The 18,036-nt window shown below is 41.4% G+C and overlaps 1 protein-coding gene across 2 annotated transcripts; it reads right to left on the minus strand.

Moving 5' to 3' along the window:
* Window positions 1–6,953: 6,953 nt before the first annotated feature.
* SELE (selectin E) lies at window positions 6,954–17,121 on the minus strand. 2 transcript variants are annotated; one of them, XM_045515874.2, is made up of 13 exons: window positions 16,980–17,121; window positions 16,560–16,643; window positions 15,617–16,003; window positions 14,945–15,052; window positions 14,343–14,528; window positions 13,347–13,532; window positions 13,052–13,240; window positions 11,714–11,902; window positions 11,328–11,504; window positions 10,668–10,778; window positions 9,865–9,886; window positions 9,687–9,756; window positions 6,954–8,768 (listed from the first exon to the last, which is right to left on the minus strand). In XM_045515874.2, exons 2-12 carry the CDS (start codon window positions 16,594–16,596, stop codon window positions 9,702–9,704), a joined length of 1,647 nt encoding a protein of 548 aa, XP_045371830.1. In that variant the 5' UTR covers window positions 16,597–16,643; window positions 16,980–17,121; the 3' UTR covers window positions 6,954–8,768; window positions 9,687–9,701. The 2 variants fall into 2 exon arrangements, with proteins under 2 accessions (XP_045371830.1, XP_010952145.1); XM_010953843.3 differs by having other exon boundaries at window positions 9,687–9,759.
* Between the last annotated feature and the right edge of the window lie 915 nt (window positions 17,122–18,036).

The raw sequence follows: 18,036 nt of genomic DNA on the forward strand, positions 1-18,036 counted from the left end.
TAACTGAAAAATTGTGCTCTACACTGGAAATTGACACAACATTATAAACTGACTATAACTCAATAAAATAAAATTTTAAAAAAATTAGGACCCATATGATGGAGGGCAATGGAAGGGAAGAGTCACTGACATAACCAGATTTGCGTTTTTAAAAGACACTACATAGCAACAATGGCTATGGAGCTCAACGCTCGTATTTGTTACCTATTTAATTTTCATAAAGCTTAAATACTACTACTCCCCAGTAAATGTCATTATTATTCCATTTTTTAAAGTCTCAGAGAGATTAAGAAAGTTGCATTAGTCACAGAGCTAATAAGAGACACAGTGGGGGTTTTGAACCCAGGCCAGTCGGTTCTGAAAACTGTGCTCCTGAGTAGTAAGCCGCACTTCTGGAGGGAGCTTGGAAGACATGTTGAAGTGGGGACCAACCTGGAGCCAAGATCTGGAAGTGCCAGTGCTCCCATGACACCCCAAAAGAAATGTCTAGGCTTTATATTTCTAAGTCCTCTCCTTCAATTCTCTCCCCACCCTTGTCCAATCAGGCTTTCAACCACACCCATTCCCTGCGACTGCTCTTGCCAGGGTCCTCCACTTTAACAACGCCAAAAGCCAATTACCCGTCCCCATCTTATTTGACCAGTCGGCTCCTGGTTTTCCTCCTCTTCCACTGACTGTTCCCTCTCTGTTTCATTTGTTGATTCTCCCTCATCTCTCCAACCACCAAACCTTATTTAACCTCATAGACTTGATGATCCAATTCGGTCTCTTAAAATTGAATACCACTGAAATGCCGCTGACTCTCTAAATGCTGATGAAATTTCTATTTCCAGCCAGGCCATCCCCCTGCCCTGGGAATGTTCCTCATTCCCAAACAAATGCCTACCTAAAATCTCCATTTAGTTCTTTAATAAGCCTCTCAAATTTTACATGCCCTGAATTGAACTTCTGAATTTCCTTCAAACCTGATAAGGTCTTCCTCTAACCTTTCCTGTCTCAGTAAATTATAACTCCATCCTTACGATTATTTAAGCCAAAGTCCTCGGAGTTGACTGGGACTTCTCTCTTCTTCTCACAACTCATATCCAATATGTAAACAAATTTCTTTTTTCTTTACCATCAAAGTAGTTTCAGCATCCGATCACTTCTATTGTGCATCATTGTCACCTGTATCCCTGTTGCCGTAGTCTCCCATCTGGACTCCATGTTTCTACTTCTTTTCCTTACGGCCTGTTTTCAACAAAGCAATTTAAGTGATTCAGTTAAGCTGAGTATCGTTCAGGGACCCAGGCAGAAACAAAATTGACCCCGGATGAGTGAGTTCTTCACCCACTAAAGAGCCTTCAGTGGAGGGACCACTTACAATAGATTAGCAACAAAGTTAAGAGAACAAAGCAGAGGTACCCAGAGACAGGCAAGACAGGAAGCTGTTGCATCCCCAGGACTGAAGATTCAAGAGGAGGAGGTAATGTATCAGAACCCAGTAAGGACTGGGATCCTAGAGGAGAAGTCACCCACCAGGAGCTGTAGTGGAGAAGGATGCAGCTGCTTCCAGAAACAGCACCAAAGCAGGGAAAGAGTGGGTAAGAAATACCCTGACCACACTCTCTTCTCACTCTCTGATCTCCTTTAGAGGCCCCTGATTCGTCAAACTAATTGGAAACCAGCCCATCAGTGACAGGTGATACGGTCTGCAGGGGTCAGCCTCCTGGGACACTGAGCAGGGCAGGGTGAGAATGGATGCCAGGTGAGGGTGGGAGGGGAAGGTATCAAGCAGAAAAGAACCCAAGTCAGACCACGTCACTCTTCTGTTCAAGACCCTCCAACATCTTCTTATCCCACTCAGAATAAAATCTAAAGTCCCTATGTTGGCCTGCTAAGTCTTAGGCGATCAGACCCCCAGCTCCTTAGTCGTTTTTGGCCTCTGAGATTTCCATTCTTTTTTGTAAGCTCAGCTATTCATTTAAAACAAGCTGTTGTAATTCATCTAGCAATTTTAAATATTACACTGGTAGGGGTTTTCGGAAGATTAATCCTCTATATTTCCAGAAGCAAAAGGTCCAATGTTTAATAAATGCCAGTTAAATGGATGGATAAATGGATAAACAAACCTCTTTTTGGTCATAAATTATAAATGTCCTTTTTTTTTTTTAAGGAAAGACTTTACTTTTTTTAAAGTCTTTTTTTCTGGATATCTTTGTTATTCTATTAGTGTGTTGGACATTTCTGTTCTTCTTTAAGAAGTATAGAAAAATCCAGGGCTTTCTTCAAAAAGCTGGTTCAGGTTTCTTGGCACCCAGCCTAAACTATGCCAGATCCCAGAGTTGCATCATGTCTACATGGTCCCTTGCCAGAGAGAAGGAGCAACCACAGGTCCCATCCAAAGGTTTTGTTTGTTTGTTTTGGTATGGTGGGGGAGGCTATTTAGTGAACATTGTCAAATATATATGCAATCTTTTCACTTCTATACATTTGAAAATCTGCCCTTAGAGCAAGGTAGATTTCTGGAAGACGTGGACCACCTCAGCTTAGCCCCTCACTAAATTCCTCTCCCTGAGTTCATCAGTGCTGTTTTTGGCTTTTGTCAAAGATTTTTTTCATATGGATGCTTTTGAATCATATGGATGGATCCTGTGTTTCTTGAAATTTTTTTTTCTTGAGAATACAGTGAGAAATTTGCTTTAAACTTAGCGCACATTGATTTATCCTATGGAATATGACTTAGCCATAAAAAGGAATGAAGTACTGATATATGCTATAACATGGATGAATCTTGAAAACATTATGTTCAGTGAAAGGAGCCAGACACAAAAGGCCAGATATTGTGTGATTCCATTTATATGACGTATCTAGACTAAATCAGTCCATAGAGACAGAAAGCAAAGTGGAGGTTGTCAGGTGCTGGGAGGAGGGGAGAGTGAGGACTGACAGCTTAAGGGGTGCAGGATTTTCTCTTGGTGCAATTGTTTTCAGCTAGACGGAGGTGATGTTGCATAACACTGTGAATGTACTAAACACCACTCTGAATTGTACACTTTAAATTGGTTGCTTTTATGTTATATAAATTTCTTCTAAATTTAAAGAAAAAGTGCACATTCAGCCTAAAGAGAAGATTTCGAGTGGGAAAGGTCACAGGAACGTGGTAGCAGAGACCTGAAGGGTAGTCAAGGCGACAGGCATTATTAGGCTTTTCTATGGTCCCAAAAAACAACCTCAAAATCAGAGAGATTGGAACCAATACTGGAGGACCACTGGCCCACCATGAGATAACTGAGGGAAAGGTCATTGAATGCCATTGAAAGCAGCAGCCCTAGGTCCGTAAAAAGGACTGAAGCCCAGCCCTTCCCGAGCCTACACGCCTATCACAGAGGACCTCAAGGTTGACTTGTTCACTGCTGCGAGCCAAGGCTGCATTCGCTGCTATTACCAACATCAGTTTATCATGGGGATAAGAAAGACAGTCTCACACAACAGCCTGAAGGCCTCGCTCCAGACCAGAGTTAGACCTAAATGTACGTCTTGCTCCACCACCCTTTCAAGACCCAGTCCACCACAGCTACCTGTTTTCCCTACACTTGGAAGATAAGCCCCTCTGATCGACTTTTGTCTCCCAGGCAATTCATCCAAGTTGCTGACTCCTGACCTGAGTTTGCTCTCCTCCCAGACTCTTCCTTGCTATCCTCTGGAGTTCCTGCTTCACAATCAACAAACTCCCGTCTATCCTCCAGCTCCTCCCTATACGTTCCTCTACCCCCTGGCTTTCACAGGATCCTGGCCTCCCCAGAACATCACTTTCCCTGCAGATCTCTCAAAGTGATAAAGTTTATTCCCTCACACTCCGCACACCTCAGGATTGGAAGGCAGAGTTGGCGTCCTCCTTTATAATGAGTGCCTCTTACCAATCTACAGTCTTTTGGCCTCTTACAAAAATGAAAAGAAGAAATAAAATAATCCTGCTTCTTTGAAGCTCACGACCTTGAGGTATACTATCTTCTCACTGTTTGCATTGCAGTGACTTCCCAGCCCCTCATGCACTTGTGACTTTGGCACCTGGCTCCTGGTCTTCTTCTTCCTTTAAGCACCTCCTGTAATCCGATTGACTTCATCCACGTGCACAGCCCAGCCCACTGCCTGGATTCCCAGTTCTCCAAAAGCATTCTCCTCCACCCAGCTTGAGCTAACTTCTCTCCTGGGAATAGCCTCTACCTTGACATCACCCCAAACTATATCAACTCTAAAATCACATGATCAGACATCCCACTCTTTAATCACAGTCTCTTATTCTTGTAGATTTATTGCTCATTGCATTGCTACTTAATCCTACCTCATTGAACCTCTAAGCCGTTAACTAGCTCCTCTATTTCTAACCATCAGCTTTCTCCTTCTTTATTTCCATTTTATTCTGTTGCCTAACATATCTTGTTCTGTAACCGGACTTAAAATTTTTGCCATCTGAGACAGCTCATTCCATTTGTGAAAATCTGCTCTGCTCCCGAGGATGAGCGCAAATCTGCATTCATCCATCCACTTATTTATTTGTTCATTCAATAAATATTTTTGAGCATCTACTATGTGTCCAGAATATGCCAGGTTCTAGGAATACAGCAAGAAACAAGGTACTTTAGAATTGAGTGAGGAAGACAGATCTTAAACAGGTACACAAATAATTATTTAATAACAATCACAGGAAGGAAGGAAAATGCGAGCTGTGAGAGCATTAAAGAAGTGATTTGGTCTCAGGAGTCAGTTGTGGTGAGGGGAAATTTAAGCAGAGAACCTGAAAGATGATTTGAAGTCAAGCAGGCAAAGAATGGGGGTTGCTAGATAGGGAGGGCGGGTAACTGCAGGAAAAAGAAAGTGTGTTCAAAGGCACCGAAATGGGCAGAAACAGCTCTCCGACGTGGCTGGAGTGCAATGCCTGCAGGGGCATGGTGTGAAAGGAGGTTGGGAGACGAGCAAGGACAAGTTTTTTTATAGCTTCTGGGCTGTGTAAATGATTTGGAACCACAGGACATCTCAACAGCCAGCTGAGGACCTGGAGATGAGTGAGTTTGTGGAGGTTTATCATGCAATGCAGGGATGATGATAAGGACCCGTTCTGAGGGCTATCAGCGGGAACGGAACACAGCTGATAAGAGTTATTAAAAGAACTATTGATAGTATTTGGTACCTTTGGGAGATCAAGGAGAAGAAAAAAATCTTTGGCCAAAACTAGTTGATTGATTGATTGGTTGGCAAAGACAGGAGGCCTGTCTTACTGCTACATGCTCCTTTGTAGCAAAATGATTTTATAAACCAGCAGCATGGCTGTACAGAGGCAAATATGAAGAGAGAAATATTTTAATTTCTCATGGCTTAGAATCTTTTGGGAGAGGGAAGCTAAAATTTTGAGGTAAAATCTATACTTATTATTTCTGACTGAAAGAGGCCCAGAAGCTCTTGCTGGTTACATAGATTTTTATTTTCTTTCATTAAAAAGCTCTCTTTTAATCTTCTGATCTGCTGACACCAAGTTCTGCTTCTGACTTCTGTGCTACACTTGCCCATGTCCATTTGACTTGGGCACCTGTTTTCCTTCTGAATACATTTGATTTGTTCAGTTTATTCTCTTTTTTTTTTTTTTAGACCCAGGAAAGCTAACATTCCTACTTTCTCTATATTTCAAGCTGATGTCTCAACTGTCTGCTCATTTCAGTCCTATATAAAAAAACAGCCCTAATGAGCAGGGGATATCCTTGTTTTTCATGTTTTCTTTAATTTTCTTTTAAATAATACTTAAAGGCAAAGTATAAAATCAAAACGAAACAAACTTTAGCCTATGGCAGTGTTATCGCCACAACTTTTTCAGTCTGGATAACCAAGCCAAATATTAATGTTTTCTTAGGAATTTCAGATATTCTGATTCTTTAATAACAGATCCTTGAGGTGGTTTTTTAGCTTGGTACACAAGCTTGTGCATTGACACTCTTCTAGAAAGAAGAAGACATATTTTGGAGGGGAGAACTACTCTGGCTCTCGTCCTGGAGAACAACTGAGTCTAGAGAGTATATCAAGGTGAATGGGTTGACTTGAGCAGAGCCTCAAACTAAGACTGGCGTGATGCAAAGATTCCAGGGTGGGTTCTTTGCTCCATTGACCTTACCAATTTTTTAGATTATTAATATTTTTTAGACAACTGTACAGTATTGGTGCAAGAACCTACATCTATACCTCCTCACACCCCCTGGGATGGTGATAGTCAAAAAGAAAGACAGTAACAAGTACTGGACAGAATGTGGAGAAATCAGAGCCTTCGTACATTGCTGGTGGGATGGTAAAATGGTACCACCCTTTTGGAAAACAGTCTGGCAGTTCCTCAAAAAAATGAAAGATGGAGTTGCCATATGGCCCAACAATTCCAACTCTAAGTGTATGCCCAAGAGAATTGAAAGCATACGTCTACTCGAAAACTTGTGCATCAGTGTTCATGGCAGCATTATTCACAATAGATAAAAAGTCGAAACAATCCAGATGTCCATCAGTGGATGAATAGAAAATGTGGCATATCCATACCATAGAGTATTATCCCACCATTAAAAGGATGAAGTGCTAATACACGCTACAGAGGAGATGAGCCTTGAAAACAGAATGCCAAGTGAAAGAAGCCAGACACGAAAGACCATAAGTTGCATGAGTCTATTTATGTGAAATGTCTAGAACAGGTAAATTTATAGAGGAAAAAGTAGGTTAGTAGTTACCAGGGGCTGGGGAAGATGGAGAGTGACTACTAATGGGTTCTGGGTTTCTTTCAGGGGGTGATAGAAATGTTCTAGAGTTAGATAGTTAGATGGTCACACAGTCTTGTGACTATACCAAAAACTGTTGGATTGTCCACTTAAAAATCGTGAATTTTGTGATATGTGGGTTTTATCTAAGTAAAGTAGAATTCTTAAGAAAGAGCCTGTACACAGAGCTAAATAGAAGCACGTTTATTATCAACCTTTATAGTGCCATGTCGAATACAAGAGGTATGACATAAGCTTAAATAAATAATAAAACACTGTAAAGTATTTTAAATCATAATTTTAAATACCTTTATAAAACCCTAACACAGACTGTATTTACAGTTCACACAGCTATTTCCAGTGCTGTGCATGCAGATATTTACAACATTTGAACAATTTCAGAGAAGAGGATCATTCATTCCATCTGTAGGACTTTTGGGTCTAGCTTCTTTCACTGAGTATTATGTTTACTTTTGTTTTTGCCTTTGCCAGTCTGCAGCCAACACTGCCCTGAAACTCTGCCTTTTTTTTTTTTTTTTAAACACATCCTAAGTTAATGAAAGGGTGGAGGAGTTTGGACTCCCATATCATCCTTCAAGTTTGGAGCAGTTCTGGCAATCTCCTTGCTAGTGATCAACTGGAGATGCCTTAGGAATTTTAAACTCCCAAATAAATAAATATAAATACTTGCTCATACAGGCTTTCCTCTCTTTAAGAACACCCTAACAAGCAGAATAAGACAATTAGGGAATCATTATTAGACATCTTCACTTTTAAAAAATCCCCTGGACAGATCCTTTATATGGCAAGTTCATATCACAGGTTTAAAATCATATGTAATATACAAGAATTATATGTTGACACATGACATCTGACAAACATCTTTGCAGGAATGCCAAGAACATTTACATTCTATGAGTGTTTTTCCAAAAACAGACACTCACAAAACTGTACCTTCATTTGTTTGCATTTATGCTTTTATCAAATCAGAACATTTGGCCTCATGGAAGTTTCTTGTCATGGAAACCACATCACTCTGAAAAAATACCTGACAGTGTACAAATGTGTGCCATTAGGGCTTGGCTCTCCTAATACTACTCACTTTAAAAAAAAAAAAAAGGAATTGCAGTCAAACATTCAGCACTTTATGCTAGTTAACATCACACACGGCTGGGGGAATGTATTTGTCTTCTTGAAATAAATTTTACTCTAGACGTCACATTAAAATGTGTTAATACACAAAGGTCTAGGCTAAGTAGCTTTTGCCCTACCATAATCCTAGCATTTATACATTTTTAAGTCCCTACAACACTTGTACTGAATTAAGACTTACTGAATGTATACATTATTCAATACAAGTAAAAAGAGCACAACCTCTGAGAACAATTTAAAGTCACCGAATCCCATGGGGATGAAAAGTGACTAAGACTGTACTTGCTAATCCTCACACAGAGGACTGAGTAGAATTTCCACCATTAACATCCTTCCCATGCACTCACCCTGTGGCATTAAAAATCCGTCCCTTTTTCCCCCAAGACAGTTAATAGAATGTATTTAGCCATGTGTCTCCTCTAAACTCTTGACAATTCTTAACTCATACCATGGCAGCAACTACATATTCAGCAACTGAAGCACCATGAGGGACAAAAGAAAAACAGTGTCACAAAATATTGTATTTCACCACCAAGATTTCACAGTGAGCAAAGGGATAAGTTAGAAAAGGAATTCTGAGATTCCAGAGCCTTAGTCTCTCCGCTTTTGCGTGGGAAAAAATATTCCTTCCTTCCAGTAGCCAGCACTGGAAAAGGGAACACTGAGTCTTTTTGGTGGCAGGCTGGCCTTGCCCACTGGATTTGGGTCCATTGAAGTCCTCGTGGGTCCACGGTCCCAGCCGTAGAGGCAGCCAGCAGGTGCAGGAGGTGAGAAGGGCCAGAGATCCAAGGAGAGCTCTCTGTGTCTACTATCTTCAAGGTATCACTCTAGATCCCTAATTTTCCTGTGTTCCTGCAATTATAAGAGTGCATGCCGTCAGGACAGTTAACATTTTGCATGCTAACAGCAACAACAGAATTCACCTTCTAGCACTGACAACTGTGTACACTCTCACAAGGCTAGTCCGTACATGAATACCAAAATCCTACCTAGGACAGTAAAACTATTCCATATGATACTATAATGGTGGGTACATGTCAGATACATTTGTCAAAACCCATTCAATATACAAAACCAAGAGTGAACTCTAATATAAACTGTGGACTTTAGTTAATAATAATGTATCAATATTGGTCCATCAACTGTAACAAAATCCCACACTAATGGAAGGTGTTAATAATTGAGGAAATTGGAGGATGGGGTTAAGGGGCTGTGTTGGAACTCTCTACTTTCTGCTGAATTTTTCTGTAAACTTAAAATTAAACATGCAAAAAGTCTATTAACTTAAAAAAAAATCGATTCAGAGGGGATCTGACTGTTCCAAATTCTCACAAAGCCAAGCCAAGTGGTTAAGAATACGGATTCTAGAACCAGACTGCCTGGGTGTGAATCCCGGCTACACCATTTACTAGTTTTGAGATTTCAGGCAAGTTACTCAACTTTTCTGTGCCTCATTTTCTTCATCTGTATAATAATAAATATAATAGCCCCTGTCTCATAGAATCCTAGCTTAGAACAGTTCCTAGAACATAGTAAGTTCCATGCAAGGGTTAGCAGTCACCGTTATTATTAACTTTCATAAACGAAATGGCCCAATGAAGGCCAGATCCTGGTTTCTTTCCTCTCCTTCTACAGAGAAATGGAACAGCTTTCCATAAAATACCATGAAGGTAGTGATTTCTCCCCCTAGAATCTGGCAGATTTGGAAGATTCGAGGAACAACAGAACATGTACCTTCTTTCAAAACTGTATATGACCTTCAAATCTTACCTGATTCCTTTGGACTTAAATTAACTCAGAAGGCATTTGGTAGGATCCTTCTGATTGAAGGCTGTGACTGCTGCTGTGGAATACATAAAAACGTGAAATAAATCACTGTTGCCAAACGTGAAAAGAGACAAATGTGCAGAACGTGCAGTGGCATGCTATATACAAAAATGCAACTTACCTGGAAGGGACAAATTTTTTTCCTGCAAGAAAAAGAAAACCATTAATATGAGCTAAATGACTTTTAAGGACATATTACAACTAGAAACCAACATGACTCTATTCAGCAGGGTTTGTAAACTCAATGCCTTCAGGGCCCCCATAATAATCAGAACACAAACACAACTTGGTAGCAACTGAGCAGGGGAAGCAAACTGCACCCTCATCCAAAGGGCCCAGCAGCTTCCTAATGCAAGCAGAGAGCAGATAGCTATACTTTAAGCTTGCCAGGCTTGTCTTCCAATTGTGTCTTGAGAAGCCCCAAATCTAGATACAATGTAAAATTTCCCACTTTGTAAACGTCAGAACTTAATTCAAAAAATTTTGAAGATACTCTAGGCCAAACCAACCAGGAGTGTAGCTAGATGTGTTTGCATGTTCCCCATGAGATACTCCCAAATTTAAGCCTCTATTCCAAATAAAATTTTTGGAAACATTTATTTATTTTCTCTGGAAATACTCATTATGGCAGCCTCATGGGACAACTCTGAGGGGCACCATAGAATTCAATGTGCATAGCACCCCCTGGAGGTGGCCAACGTTAGCACAACTAACATGTCTATTTCCTAAAACTCTTCCCACTTTGAGTTGTATTATAAACGCTTTCCGTAAGACTTCTGCTTAATTATACTGCAGTTTATTAGCATTTATCTAGTGACTAGATTCTAATTACTCGTTAAATCTGCAAGAGACAATGTAACTCATCGATGAGAAAAACAATTTTTTTCCAAAACCTTCTTAGAGTACATTCATAAATGCCCTCACCTTTCTTCCGAAGGCGTTTCAGAAGCCAGAGGAGAAAGGATGCTGATGTCATGAGGGAGATTCCAGCAGCAGAAAGTCCAGCTGCCAAGGGAACTTTGGATTCAGCAGGGGCTAAGAAAACAGAACGGGGGAGAACTGTCATGGAATGGAATTAAATTTTAAGTCTTCCTGTTCTGTCCCTTTGCCCTTTTCTTTGTACATTTATTACAGTGTACAAAGCAGAAGAGCCATCTAGTTCAATACGTGAGGAAGAGAGATGGTACTAAGGCCTTTGAGATCTGCCCCAAAACACCTTTGTAAGTTTATCTTCCAACACTGCCAGGCAGAACTCTAATGTGCCATCTTTCACAGCACACCTTGGTTAATCAATCAAACAATCGATCAGTCTCTCTTTCCTCTCTCTCTCATTTTCCTTTCAACCTACTTTTCCCTCTAGCTCTCCTTTTCCTGATGAACAGAATTCTGTTGCCATGTCACTTGTTTTCTCTCTATCCCCGTAAAATTAAATATTCATCCATTCAGTGTTAACCTGAGCAAACTTCCTGATCCTTCTGGTTTGGACATAATGGATACTTCATTATTGTAGCCAGATAGCTTCCTTTCTTAGCTCCCTTTCTTCTCTCTGGCCCCCCAGACAACCACCGTCAGTCAATGCTTCACCTTCACAGGTAGGCAGCATCCCAGACCAGTGTCCTGTGGCATCACATGTCAGAGCTGCAGAGCCATTCAGTGTCCATCCTTCAGGACATGCAAACGTACACACGGTGCCAAACACAGGCTCCCCACTGCAGCTCCTGTTGATCTTTCCGGGAACATCCAAACTTGAACACTGTACCGCTGCAAATGATAGGATGTAGGTAGAGGTTAAGAAAAATCTATTGGAAAACTTCTAAAACTGTCAGAAAAGTCATCAATAAATGTAACTGATAAGCACGGCTTTGCTTTCAGCATGTAGGAAATTAGGATCAAGTCCCTTGGGGCAATCCTGGGTCAGAAACATTTGAGATATTTGACCCATCCTCCTTAAAGTCTGAATTCGGCCCTACCTTGGCAGGAGGGGACCTCCTGTGTCCATTGTCCCTGAGATGTACACTCAAGCTGAGCTGATCCACGTAATGCAAAGCCTTCCTCACAGCTGAAGGCACAGGAGGACTTGTAGGTGAACTCGCCAGCGGGGGAATGGGTACACGTCACTGAGCCATTCCTGGGCCGGGGGACAGCATTGCATTTCATGGCTGGAAGACATGAGTGTGTTCATTAGAACTTGGTGTCAGGCAGCAACAGATTTCCTAAGTTAAGCAAGTCCCTAGCTCTTCGATAGTGCTCACCGGAAAACTCGCAGCTAGATTTGCTTTGGAAACTTCCAGAAACCCTAGGAAAACAACTCATGGAGCCTCTCTCTCTGGGCTGGGCAAGGTTTTGCACTGGAAAGCTGAGATACCAAAATGATGGTTGGGAAATAATGTAACGGAATTAGAGAGTACTTGGCATCTGTTGTACGAGCCCAGTTCACTTTGGACAAAGCTACGCTCAGAGAATTCAAGACTCTTCATTAGTCCCGGGACAGGTGGGAGGATGGCTGTGTTTTCTCTGAATTCCAATCCCTTCATTGACAATGGTGCTAATTAGAGGACAGCCTTTTATAGGATCAGCGGTTCCTGAGCTCAGTTGTGACATGTGAAATAAGTTAGGGTCAAGAGGAAGATTTTTCTATAGCCAAGGAGCAACTTATCGGCCCTGGATGCCTACAGATGAGGCCAAAAAGACAGGAAGACATGAAGACAGCCACATAAAATTTGTCTGCTTTGCTGTTTGGTTTTGGTCTTGTGGCTTTTTGCCACTGGGAATCATTCTGTGCTGTATTTGGCTACAAAAATGCCAGTGCCTGATAGTGAAACCTGCTTGTTTTCAGTATCCTTGCTCTTGATTTATTAAATTAAATTAAATTTAAGAGCTTATGTAAGTATTAAGGGTGTCTCTACAGCTGACACCACACCTTAAACATTTGCATCACTGCCAGTTATAAGCAATTTCAGAAGAAAAACAAGAGTTTTAGAATCAAGTCATGTTCTCATAATCCTACTTTTTAAATTTTCTAAACTGATTTCTAATCTTTAGATGAAGATTTCTGCCTCTTCCAGGCCGATGTCTGTAAAGTTCTATTAGCACAGTACAGTTAAGAAACCAGCGAAGCATCCACTCTTCTTACACACAATCTTTTCCCTGGATAAGCATTGGTTCTGTTATATTCATCTCAAAAATATAAGATGCTTGTTGTCCATCAACTCAGATCACTCTAGTTAAAGGTATCATTTTAAGTGCCCAGTCTTGAAGACTGCTGCTCTTTGAGAAAGGGAGAGTGTAAAGGAGACTGTCAGGCTCACCTTCACACACTGGAACTTGCTGTGTCCATTGCCCCTGGGCAGTGCATTCAACCTGGGCCGGTCCCTGCAACATGAAGCCTTCCGCACAGGTGAAGTGGCAGGATGACTTGAAGGCGAACTCTCCAGCAGACGAGTGGCTACAGCTCACAGAGCCGTTCTGAGGATCGTCCAGGGCATCACAGGGCACAGCTGTAACACATGTGCCACTTTACGTTAGCGGCTCTGGCTTGCCCATTTTGAGTACAGGCTGAGAAAGAGAACGCTTACGGCAAACCTTGATGTGGAACAACTCTACCTTTACACGTTGGCTGCTTGTTGTCCCAGTCCCCGGATGAGGTGCACTGCAGAGCCTGGGGTCCAGCTAGTTCAAACCCCTCCTTACACTCAAATGCACAGGTGGTGTTCCAGCGGAGGCTTCCGTGGCTCTGGGGACATTTCACGACTCCGTTGACAGGGTTTGTCAAAGCATCACACTCAACCACTGGGAATTCAAAAGAACACCGTGAATTTTACAGAAGAATGCTGTATTCACTTCCTATCGAACTGGAGTTTATAACAGTAAGGAAACTGCCTTCAGAGGGCAGATCCCGATGTCCTATGTTAATTCTTGGGGACATGCCCACTCACAATAAAGTTTTTATGCTTTTTTCTTGATATTTTCATCTTCTCTGACTGATTTTTATTTTGACTCTGCTAAGTAGTCTCTGGTGTATTTTATTAGATAGCTCATCAGGTCTCTGATCTATTTTAAATAAGGCAAAAACAAAGAAAAATAACAGATTCTAGGTCAGGATTTATGACTAGTTGTGATTAAAAAAAAAAACTATCCTGACATACACAGAATATTCATCTATTTTAGCCCAGCACGACCTAAAGGAAAGAATTTGTTTTTTGTCTTTGACCTAGAAAGATACGACTGAGAGAGAAAAAAGGACATATTGAGGCTGCTTGATTATCATGATCTTAAGTTAATCCAATTGCATGGGCAAAGTTAAACAGAGAAAGAGAGAAATTCATTAAGCTTTCGAGGTTGTGGTTCCACTGTCTTATGAGTTTCCTTACAAATTACCAGAGCCTCAGAAACACTCACACCAGCACAGGATAAAAACGTCTCTCAAACCAAGCTGGTGCCATATTGGCCATATATGTTGGCCAAGAGAACAAGTTTAATTACAGACAACAACAAACAAGAACTTTCCCTGAACTGCTGAAAATGTTCTAGGTTGGGTAAAAAACTAAAGCACAGAAGGATGAATTGGAGAACGTTCTGTGCATTCGGAGAGAGATTTACCATTGCAGGCTGGAAGAGGAGCGCTCCACTCTCCAGAGGAAGTGCACTGCGAGGTCTCCATGCTGCCTGGGACGTAGCCCTCTTTACAGCTCACAGAGCAGGAAGAATTGTAGCTGAAGCTCCCCAAGGGGTGGTTGCAAACCAGGCTTCCGTGTTCAGGGGCTTTCTGTGCCTGACAGGACACAACTGTAAAGGGAAACCAAATCAGTTCTGCTCCTCTCTCACCCGGTATCAGGTGGGAGGAACACTGGAAACCCTAACTATTGTTCATTGACCACCAGGCGCTTTGAAAATGTTGTGTCTGCATTTGTTCACATCATCCCAACCGTGAGCCTATGAAGTTGATACTGTTACTGTCCTCATTTTACAGTGAGAAAGCTGGGACCCAGAGAGTTTAACTGCGTTGTCAGTGCGCCATAACTAATAAGTGGTGAATCTGGGATTCAAACCCAGGAGGGTCTGACTTCATTGCCTCAGCTCTCAACCGTCGTCTGACACCATATGCCCAAAGGAAGGGAAGACACGCAGACCTGACTCCACAGCCATCCAGGATTTGAAATAGGGCTACCATCTCTTGTTGAGAAAGTGAGACAAAGACTTACCCTCCTCACACTTGAGTCCCCTGAAGCCAGGGTAGCACTGGCAAGTGTAGTTGTTGACGGTCTCTATACATTCACCGTGGCCACTGCAGGATGAGTGGGTACAGGCAGCTGTAGAAAAGACAGTCCATGATGATGATTGTTATTATACTTACAATGAGTTCCTTTGAAATTAGGATCAACAGTGTGCAACAGACATGTCACCAGCGCTACAGAGTGCCAGAAATTTAACTGCAGTGCTTTACCAAATGCCAAAGCTGAGTTTTAGGCTAAACCATTTTAAACCTGGATGTTAATTACAGATGTCAGGGGTCTGGCTGTAACTGGCACCAAAAATAGAAGATTCACTTTATCACAAACTCTAAAGGGAGTTCCCCTACTGCAAATAAACAAGTGACTCAAAAGTGTATTATATGTGTGTATATACACAGTAAGTATAAACCTATATATATATATGCATATATGAATACAAAAATACATACATTCTTGCTTAACATTCACACAAAGAAGCAAAAAGGGATACTTTATCAAACAGACTGTTTTAAAACAAGATCTTTTTGAACAGAAGATGGCCACAGTAGGGACCAGTTTCTGCATCCTGGCCACAATTTGTCAGGACGCTCACGGGCTGAATCTGCCTCCCTTGGCTGCCTCACCTCCCACCTCCCTCCCTACCTGTGTAGCACAAGGCGAGCTTCTTTTTGCTGCATCTCTCATCGTTCCACTTGCCCGTGTCTTTGTCTCTCTTGATGTAGATCTCCACACAGTCCTCGTCGCTTTGCTTGTTGTTTGGTTCACCTGGAGCCCAGTTCTCAGCCTCTTTGGTCAGAGGTTTCTGGGTCCCAATCCAGGTCCACTTATTGTTGATCTTTCTGATTCCAATCCAGTAGTAATTTGGTGAATAGCTGAACATGGCATTCAGGTATTTGATCTCTTCCTGGTTTTGAATTGCGACCAGATGTGTGAACCTTTGCTGGCAATAAGCACTGGCCTCATCAAAAGTCATGTATTCCGTGGAAGCGTTGTAAGACCAGGCTTCGCTCTCTTTAAATGGGAGAAGCACTAATGGGGGAAACACATGAAAGGAATGGGGAAGTTTAGTCCTGGACTTTCTATTATCTTATTTTTGGCCTTGGGGATAACTCAAACTTTTTGTTTACCTTTTCCAAAGCAGGAAGGAGTCTGGATGGAGAAACTACCACTTACTCTGTATCTTTTTTGTGACTGACCCTCCATTTGGTGCTTTACCAGCACTCACCCACCGTAACCTAACAGGATAGCCACTTAACAGCAGAATACTAATCAGAATGACCAAGCTTCATTAAGCATTTAATATGCACCACCAAGCACTGCCTGAGGCAAAGACTTCACATGAACCATGAGACTGAATCCTGACAATGCCTCTGGGAAACAGGTTATTTACGATCAAAACTCTCTACAGAAGGAAGCTGAGACACAAGGAGGTAAATTACCCTTAGCCCAGGGCCCGACACATTGTGAAGCAAGGCTGGGAGTGATGCTAAACCACCTAGTGTGCACAGGGAGTCCGTCTAAGGAAGGCTTATGTCCATAGGGCGGAGGATAAGGAACCCTGGTCTGATGAATGACATTCACTTACCGAACATGAGAGCGGGGAGAAACTGTGAAGCAATCATGCCTTCAAGAGTTTTTTGGATCCAAAGATCAGACTTGAAATGCTTTTCTGGGGGGAGAAAGAACAAAATCAATTACAGAGTGAACTCCTTGGTAGTCACTTACATCATTCTATAATGAGGTGTAGAGTGGCATGATAAGACTCTTAGGCAAAGGATTGGAATCCTCTGCCACAATCTTTGTTCACGCCAAAGTTTACCAAATGAGTAAGTTAAAAAGTTAAGATTTTTATCATTTAAGTCAAAAAGAAAAGCCAGGTTTTACCTAGTCTGAATACAGTAAGAGCTTGCACAGACCTTTTATCAGGTTTTTTGCCTATCAGTTCACTGTGATAGTCTCCGTTTCAAGGCCAAGGCTGCTCTAGGAAAGACTTCTCGGCACTTACTGTTTTGTGAAGCTGTCGTTTCAGTGTCAGATTCCTCCCGTCTTGTGGCTGCTGCAGTCTTGTGCCGCTGTTGCAGTTCTGATGAGGAGTCAGCCAAGAACCGTGGCACACTGCTCCCGCCAGGACTCCTTTATAGGAAGGCCGCTTCCTGTGAGTAATCAGAGGATATGCCCAAACGCAACGATAGGAATTCCCCATCAGCGTCCAGGAATATCCATAACGCCAAAAATGACAATGATGTCAGAAATCCTACCCCTCAAAACAAATTCTCCTTTTTTTGTGTGCCTTTTTATTTAATGTGAATTCTGTTGCTATGACACAAATGCATGGTTTTTAATTCAAATAATATAAAATCTATGTCTTTTAAAAGTGTTAGAACTGGGCCTGTTAGCAGTCCCTCTCCTGAAACTGGGGTAGTAATCAGAACTTCGTCAACCTAAGCAAACTAAGAATAGTTTTGTCATCTCTGGACTACTGCCCTCAATTTTCTCATCCCATACCAGTCAAAGATGGACCATTCCTCATTTTTCCTCTTTCTCACCTACCAACCAACTCAACCCATTTTAAGGTACACTGTCTCGCAGAGGAGTGAACCATGAGGTAAATGTTAATCCTCAGATTCTGCACATAGTTATGGCTAAATTACTAGAAATAACATCTCCCACTTAAATATTTGAAATAATGCCTTGTTTCTTTTTTTTAATTGAATTATAGTCAGTTACAATGTGTCAATTTCTGGTGTATGGCACAACGTCCTAGTCATGCATATACATACATATATTTGTTTTCATATTCTTTTTAATTAAAGGTTATTACAAGATATTAAGTATAGTTCCCTGTGCTGTACAGGAGAAATTTGGGTTTTTAAATCTGTTTTTTTAATATAGTGACTAAATATAAGAAAAGTCAGAAACAGACTTCGATATTCCTGTCTGGAAAATATTCATGATTTTTTCAGTGAGAAAATAAAGATGAAAACTATATATTCTCCTATTTAATTGACCCAAAGTTTGTTCAGAACTTTTAAAATATAAATGTGCAAAGATTTTTTAAGTCA

Source organism: Camelus bactrianus, chromosome 21, assembly GCF_048773025.1.
Source record: "Camelus bactrianus isolate YW-2024 breed Bactrian camel chromosome 21, ASM4877302v1, whole genome shotgun sequence".
NCBI lineage: Eukaryota > Metazoa > Chordata > Mammalia > Artiodactyla > Camelidae > Camelus > Camelus bactrianus.